This window comes from Hemiscyllium ocellatum, chromosome 3, assembly GCF_020745735.1.
Source record: "Hemiscyllium ocellatum isolate sHemOce1 chromosome 3, sHemOce1.pat.X.cur, whole genome shotgun sequence".
Lineage (NCBI taxonomy): Eukaryota > Metazoa > Chordata > Chondrichthyes > Orectolobiformes > Hemiscylliidae > Hemiscyllium > Hemiscyllium ocellatum.
Window position 1 is genome coordinate 137380966 of NC_083403.1, and position 8294 is coordinate 137389259.

Genomic DNA, 8294 nt, shown 5'->3' on the forward strand with positions numbered 1-8294 from the left:
CCTTCCCACCTTCCCCCCCTTCCCTTCTCCCCTTCCCTCTTCTCCCCTTTCCCTTCTCCCCTCCAACATCTCCTCTTCATCTTCATCTCCATCTTCCCCTTCTCCCCATCTGTCCTCCCGCTTCTCCCCATCCCCCTTCCTCTTCCCCCGCTCGCCTCCAACATCTCCTCTCCCCATCACTGGCCCTCCCCACCCTCTTTTCTGTCCCTAGCCTCCCCTATCTCTGTCTCTCCACATCTCCCTGCCCCATCTCTCCCACTCCCTCTCCCCCTCCCCATCTCCCCCTTCCCAATCTCTTTCCCTCCCCATCTCCATCTCCCCCATTACTGTCTCTCCACATCTCCTTCATTCCATCTCTCATTCCCTCATCTCCCCCTCCCCTATCTCTGTCTTTCCCCCATCTCCCCCTCTCCCTCTCTCATCTCTCTTACCTCCACCATCTCCTCTCACCCTCCTCCATCGCCCATCTCCCCACTATCCCCACCCCCATCTCCTCATTCACATCTCCCCCTTCTTCTCCTCCATCTCCACGCTCGCTACCTCCCCATCCCCCTTGCCTGCATCTCCCCCCTCTCCATCTCATCTCCTCTCCCATAAGGTCCTGCTCTGCTCCGCTCCCATCTGCCCCTCCACCATCGCTCCCTTCCCCTCGTCTCCTGCCCCCATTCCTGCTCCCTCCCCAGCAGCACCACCCCCCTTTCCTCACCATCCCTACCTGTCCTCCCTACCCTATCTGTCTGTCCCCCAGCACCCTCTCCCCATCTCCTTCTCCCCCTCCCTGCCCCTCCCTTAATCAGCATTAACCCTTCCCCATTCCACATCCTTCCCCATTTCCCCCACACATACCCACCCCCAAACCCTTCCCGAACCTACCCCCATAATCTATCCCTATCTCTCCCTCCTACACACCCCCTCTTCTCCCTCAAACCTTCCTCATTTATCTGTCCCACCATTTGCCCCTCCTCCTAATCCCTCCCCTACCCTCTCCCCCACCTCCTGACTCCCATTCACCCACCCCCACCTCCTTTTCACCTCCACTCCCCAATCAGTTCTGAAGAAGGAGCTCTGGTTCCAGACCTGCCGTGTTTTTCCAGCAATTTCAGTTATTGTTTCTGATTTCCAGTATCCATACTTCTTTGTTTCATTTAAAAATTACAATAGTTGAGTGTCAGTGACGGAGGGAGTAAATGTTTGTGGATGTGGGTGCCAATCGAGTGGACTGGTTTATCCTTTATGGTGAAAAAAATGAGGACTGCTGAAGATCAGAGTCGAGAGTGTGGTGTTGGAAAAGTACAGCAGGTCAGGCAGCTGATGCCACTATCAACAGAGATAATATCAACAATTGGACTGGACATTGCAAAGGCTCTGGGCCCTGACAATATTTTAGCAATAGTACTGAAGACTTGTGCTCCAAAACATGCCAACTTCTTCCAGTACAGTTACAATATTGGCATCTATCATTTATGTAGAAAATTGCACAGGTATACCTAGAACAAAAAGGGCAGGACAAATCCAACCTGGGAAATTAATGTCCTGTCAGTCAACTCTCGATCATCAGTAAATTGATGGAACGTGTCACCAACAGTGCTATCAAGCAGGACCTGCTCAGCAATACTCACTGACACTCAGTTTGGGTTCTGTTAGGGCTATTCAGCTTCTGCTCCGCAGATGCTGCCTGACCCCCTGTGCTTTCCTCGCACCACTCTCTTGACTCTTATCCTTTATGGGGTCAAGCTTCTTGGGTTTTGTTGGAGATGCACTCATACAGGCAAGTGGGAAGTATTCCATCAGACTTCTCACGTGTGCATTGTAAATGGTAGTCAAGCTTTGACAGTCAGGAGATGACTTACTCACCACACTATTTCTAGCTTCTGACCTGCTCTTGTAGCCACTGTGTTTGTGTAGCTGAGTGTCTGGTCAATACCAGTGCTTAGATTATCCCTCATTGGAGATGGTCATTGCCTGACATTTGTATGGTGTGAATGTTATCTTCCACTTGTCAGCCCAAGGCTAAATATTGTCCAGATCTTGTTGCATTTGAACTGCTTCTGTATCTAAGGAGTCACAAATAGTGCTAAACATTATACAATCATCAGCAAACATCCACACTTCAGACTTTTTGATGGAGCGAAGATCATTGATGAAGCAGCTGAAGATGTTTGGGCCAAGGACACATCTCTGAGGAATTCCTGCAGAGATATACTAGTGCTGGGATGACTGACTTTCAATGATCACAACCATTGTTTGATGTACCAGGTATGACTTCAGAGAACAGGGAGTTTGAGCCTGATTCCAGTTTTTCAAGGGTTCCTTGATGTGAGACTTGCTCAAATGTGACCTTGATGTCAAGAGCTATCACTTTCACCTTCCCTCTGTAATTTAGCTCTTTTGATCATGTTTGAAGCAAAGTTTAATGAAACCAGGAGCTGGGTGTCACTGATCAGGTACTTTTTGATAGCACTGTTGATGACACCTTCCATCTCCTATCTGATGATCGAGAGTTGACTGATAGGACATTAATTTCCCTGGTTGGATTAGTCCTGCCCTTTGTGTTCAAGATATACCTGGATAATTTTCTACAACAACGGATAGATGCCATTGTCGTACCTGTACTGGAAAAGGTTGGCTAAGGGAGTGGCATGTTTTGGTGCACAAGTCTCCTGTACTATTGCTGAAATATTGTCAGGGCCCATAACCTTTGCAATGTCCAATCCAATTGTTGATATTATCTCTGCAGATAATGACATCGCTAGTGTAGTCAATTATCTTTATCGTTTTTTTCGGTTCTGGTTTAACGTGAACATGCACTGTCTTCCTTCTCATTAGATTACTGATTTTAATCTTAATGAATGAGTGAGTCTGGAATCTCAGCTTCACCAATAACTTTTGCTACATTTCAAGTTATCATGCTTGAATCCTATGCAATAAATCAGCAGGGATTTGGAATGTTTGTTAAAGTGTTGACTCCTACCTGTACATCAGAGAGTCATTGTCTTACTTCCTCCATTTGGAAGGTATTCCTTGCTTGACAAAATTGCCTTGTAATTTTTGTCAGAGTATTCCTGCAGCCGGTTTCACAAGAAATGTCACACAGAGTCACAATGAGGCAAGGCCGGATCATCCTTTGTCAAGAATGTGTTGCTGGAAAAGCATTGGAGCATCTGGGGAGCAGGAGAATCGATGTTTCAGGCATAAGTCCTTCATCGGAATGAGGCTGTGAACCGAGGAGGTGGTGAGATTTGTGAGCCAAAAGGGTCGTACCTTGGCATTTCAAGAGACTCCTGTCTAAATGCATTTCTAAAAACAAAGTGTCCAAACTGGTTAACATCTAAGCTATAGTCTATAATTAGAAGTATATCCACTTTTCACTCTCACACATACTATAAAACTTTGTATCCTGTGTTGGAAACCTCTACAATCAATGAAACCTACACCTTTAATTCCAAAGCCAGTGAAGAACCATTTAATTGGACCCACACAGATTGTGTATGTCTCCTGCCTACAATCAGGAGTGGCAATCAATATCTTTAGACAATTATTGATGTTTCAACAAGATTTTCTGAAGCAGTGTTTTGGGAAAAACTCTGGCAAAAATTATAGTGGAGAGATTATTTACAAGCTACAGATTATCCAAGGGAATCGCAGGCAGATCTGGATTTAAAGTTTATGCCATGAATATTCAAAGATGTAATGAATAGTTTGGGAATAAAGCAATTAGTAGTTTAGAATAATAATATATTATCTTCCCACCCACACCACGGGATCCTATAATGAACTGGGTTGCTTTCAGCACAGTCAGCTCACTTTCAGCTACTCATAGTCCCTATTATCACCTATTTAGAATCTTTTGCCTAGGAGGTCGAGGAGTGACTTTATAGAGGGTTATAAAATCATGAAGAGCATAGATAAGGGGAATATCAAAGGTATTTTCCCTTGGAAAGGGGAATTCAAAACTAGAGGGCATTTTTTTAAGGTGAGGGGAAAAATTTAAAAGGAACCTGACGGGAAACGTTTTCATACAAAGAGTTAATTGTTTATGGAATTAACTTCCAGAGGAAGTGGTAGGTGCAGGTATAGTTGCAATATTTAAAAGACATTTGGACAAATACATGAATAGGAAAGGTTTAGAGGTAAATGAGCCAAACACAGGAAAATTAGACTAGTTTGGGAAATCGGGTCAGCATGGACAAATTGGATTGAAGGGCCTATTTCCTTGCTACATGACTCTATGACTCTTCTTCCTTGGCTTACTATCAACAACCCCTTTGTACACTACCCTGTTTTCTGCTTGTTTCTCTCTCTCTGGGCTCCATCTCCACTTAACCATTTATTCCTTTACTCCATCACCTGGTCATCACCATAGGTACCACCTTTTTCTAGCTGTTTTCAGTGTTCACTTGAAGTGTTAACTGTGTTTTTCTTTTCAGGTGCTGCCAGACCTGCTGGGTTTATTCAGCAATTCCAGTTTTTGTTTGCTTCAGAATCCAGCAGCTTCAATTTTTTGTTTTGTTTTACTATAAAACAAAACCCTTTTCTAAAAACAAATGTCCAAACTGGTTAACATCTAAGCTATAACCCAGCATTAGAACTATATCCCTTTTCATTCTAATACATACATACCTATACAACACAAAAAGCAGTAAAGACTCTGATATTTTGATAATCACAAAGGAAAATATTCTTATTGGCCAATAATATGAAAAGCAAAAGTTAGAATTTGATGAATTCTCACAGTCTAATAGGTATCTGGTTTGTAGACTGTTAGATCTTCCAAGCAAATTTCAGTTTTAATGGAAATCACAGTTTCCAAGTCTTTGGAAAGTTGATCACAGTTCAGCTTCTTAAGCTTTGCAAGCTTTGTGGTGTGGAAACTTTGTTGGTTCCCAATTACTTTAACTAAAACAGGAAAAGAGAGATTGCAACTTTATGCAAGCTTTGGCAGTTTCCTTCCTTCTGTCTTCTTAGGTTTCTGAAATCAAGACAAGAAAGGCAGCCCTAGGGATAAAGCCTCACAGAATCTTCCAAAACTAGGTTTTTCAGAAATTAAGAACAATAAACCCCTCCTCTGTTCCTAAAAGCTTTGGCAGTTCTTCCACAGTCTGTTTAATTTCTGTATTTAGTGGATGGGTCACAACACACATAGAACTGTTGACCTCATTTTCCAAGAAACTACATAAGTACCATTCTCCCATGACACAGTATCGGTTTAATCCAGAAGGTGTCCAAAGAGTTCAATATCTTTCAATTTTTCCTGTAATCAGTAAATACAGAAATGTAGTTCTAACAATACCAAGAATTTAAACCAGTTTCATTGGACTTTAATGCTACAAATCATTCATTTTGAAATAAACATTCATATTACATAAAATATTAAAATCATATTGAATGTTTTATCAAGAGCAAATATGGAAGAAATGCAAATATAATGATAAAATAGTTTGGTCCACAATATGATTACTGTAGAACGTTTTATATATTTAATGTAAACATATTGTAACTGTTACAGTGCAATTCAAACAAGCAGAATAACTGCATTGATAAAGATAAATTGCAATAGAAATGTCTCTTAAATATATCTTTTCATCTCTTTCTGCTTGGAGGTGTTTAAAGATTTTGAGGTTTGCTTTAACTTGAATTGAAAAATCTAAATCAATTACAGTTACAGACTGAGTCTGGCAGAGCCAATGTAAAGGGTTACTAGTCCTGATTAATTATAAGACCCATTCCAGATATAAAAACGTTTTCACAAGCTTTACAGAATTTATTAAGGTAATCACGAATAGTGCAAAAGAAATAATACTTCAATCACATTAGTGGTTTTCAGTCAATCCAATTCTAATTACTAGTTCATGACACTAATATACTGGACACAAATCTCTTGTTATGTTCTGTTGGCTGAAGTTCCCTTTATGGTTTCAGCCTTCCTTTCTGTGCGTCAATTTTGCTGAGAATCACCACTATTTAACATGTGCAAGCCACCAACAGCCCCCGCCCCTGCATGATCAGAGACATCCTGAACTCTAATTGGCTGATATGTGCATGAGCAGTGCATGAATAGTTCATGGCCAATCTTGGATTGTCTAAGTAGTGCCTGCCCAATTCCTGATTGATTTCTTTAAAAGTAATAGTTATCTTCGTTTGTCATTTTTTTTTACTGTTGCGTGATTCATTCTTTGATATTCCAATCAGTTTGCAAAAGTCCAGAGAAGTCTTCTGACCTCAAGAACTTTGAGGTGAAACCTGGTGCAATGTGGAGTCACGGCTCAGTATGGTGAAGAGGCAAGGTGCAGGCACGGACTGGGTTGGGTGGATTGTTCTTCGGAACTTTTCATTTATTTATTTTTCTAATTTTTTTTCTGAAGATCTGTAATGCTGGACGTTTTACTTTCCTTTTTTTTCCCTAAGAATTTCTACTTGAGAATGTGTACATTGGTACCATTGTAGCTAAGATGGCGCTTGTAAGTGGTGACTTGTAAGCTTTTCACTGTACTCTGTTGACATGTGACAAAAAGTGAGGGACTGCAGATGCTGGAGATTAAAGCAGAGAGCGTGGTGCTGGAAAGGCACAACACGTCAGGCAGCATTCAACGGGCCGGAAAATCGACGTTTTGGGCAAAAGCTCTTCGTCAGGAATGAGGCTGGGAGCCTTGGGGGTGGAGAGATAAATGGGAGGGGGGTGGGGCTGCGGGCAAGGTAGCTGAGAGTGCGATAGGTGGATGGAGGTGGGAGTAATGGTGATTGGTCGGAGAGGTGGATGGAGCGGATAGGTGGGAAAGAAGATGGACAGGTGGGACAGGTCATGAGGGCAGTGCCAAGTTGGAAGGTTAGAACTAGAATAAGGTGTGGGATGGGGAAATGAGGAAATTGATGAAGTCCACATTGACTCCCTAGGGTTGAAGGGTCTCGAGGCGGAAGATGAGGCGTTCTTCCTCCAGGTGTCAGGTGGGAATGGATTGGCGATGGAGGAGTCCCAGGACCTGCATGTCTTTGGCAGAGTGGGAGGAGGAGTTGAAGTGTTTGGTCACAGGACAGTGGGTTTGATTAGTGTGGGTGGCCCGGAGATGTTCTCTGAAGCACTCTGCGAGTAGGTGTCCTGTCTCCTCAATGTAGAGGAGACCACATCAGGAGCAACAGATACAGTAAATGACATGTTTGGAAGTGCAGGTTACACTTTGATGGATGTGGAAGACTCCTTTGGGGCCTTGGATGGCGGTGAAGGGGAAGGGGTGGGCGTAGGTTTTGCAATTCCTGCAGTGGTAGGGAAAGGTGGCAGGAGGGGAGGGTGGTTGTTACGGGGCGTGGACCTGACAAGGTAGTCACGGAGGGAATGGTCTTTACAGAAAACGGATAAGAATAGGGAGGGAAATATATCTCTGGTGGTGGGGTCCACTTGTAGGTGGTGGAAATGGCAGAGGACAATGCAATGTATACGTATGTTAGTGGGGTGGAAGTGAGGACCAAGGGTGATCTGTCCTTGTTGCAATTGGAGGGGTTCAAGGGCGGAGGTGCAGGAAGTGGATGAGATGCACTGGAGGGCATCATCGACCAGATGGGAGGGGAAATTGTGATCTTTTAAGAAGGAGGCCATTTGGTGTGTTCTGTGGTGGAACTGGTCCTCTTGGGAGCAAATGCTGCCAAGGCGGAGGAATTGGGAATAAGGGATAACATTTTTGTAGGGGGCAGGGTGGGAGAAGGTGTAATCCAAGTAGCTGTGGGAGTCAGTGGGTTTGTAGAAAATGTCGGTGTTGAATCGGTCACTGTTGGTGAAGATGGAGAGGTCCAGGAAGGGGAGGAAGGTGTCAGAGATGGTCCAGGTGAATTTAAAGTCGGAGTGGAATGTGTTGGTGAAATTGATGAACTGTTCAACCCCCTCATGGGAGCACAAGGTGGTGGTGATGCAGTCATCAATGTAGTGGAGGAAGAGGTGAGGAGTGGTGCCGGTGTAACTATGGAAGATGGACTGTTCCATGTAGCCGACAAAGAGACAGGCATACTGGGGCCCATACGGGTGCCCATGGCTACCCCTTTGATCTGGAGGAAGTGGGACGATTCGAAGGAGAAATTGTTGAAGATGAGGACCAGTTCAGCCAAACAAATTAGAATGTTATGGAAGGGTACTGGTGGGGATGTCAGAACAGGAAGAACCAGAGGGCTTGGAGGCCCTGGTCATGGCGGATGGAGGTGTAAAGGGATTGGATGTCCATGGTGAAGATGAGGTATTGGGGGCCAGGGAAATGTAAGTCTTGGAGAAGGTGGAGGGCGTGGTTGGTGTCCCAAAAGTATGTGGGGAGTTC

At 43.9% G+C, this 8294-nt stretch overlaps 1 protein-coding gene across 1 annotated transcript in view; it reads right to left on the reverse strand.

Annotated features, from left to right (window-relative positions):
* Window positions 1–2480, reverse strand: part of LOC132836037 (tudor domain-containing protein 15-like) — a 15344-nt gene extending 12864 nt beyond the window's left edge. Inside the window, exon 1 of the mRNA XM_060855252.1 lies at window positions 2366–2480. Within this exon, the coding sequence (XP_060711235.1) occupies window positions 2366–2480 (115 nt within the window). The remainder of the gene's footprint in view (window positions 1–2365) is intronic.
* Window positions 2481–8294: the final 5814 nt, after the last annotated feature.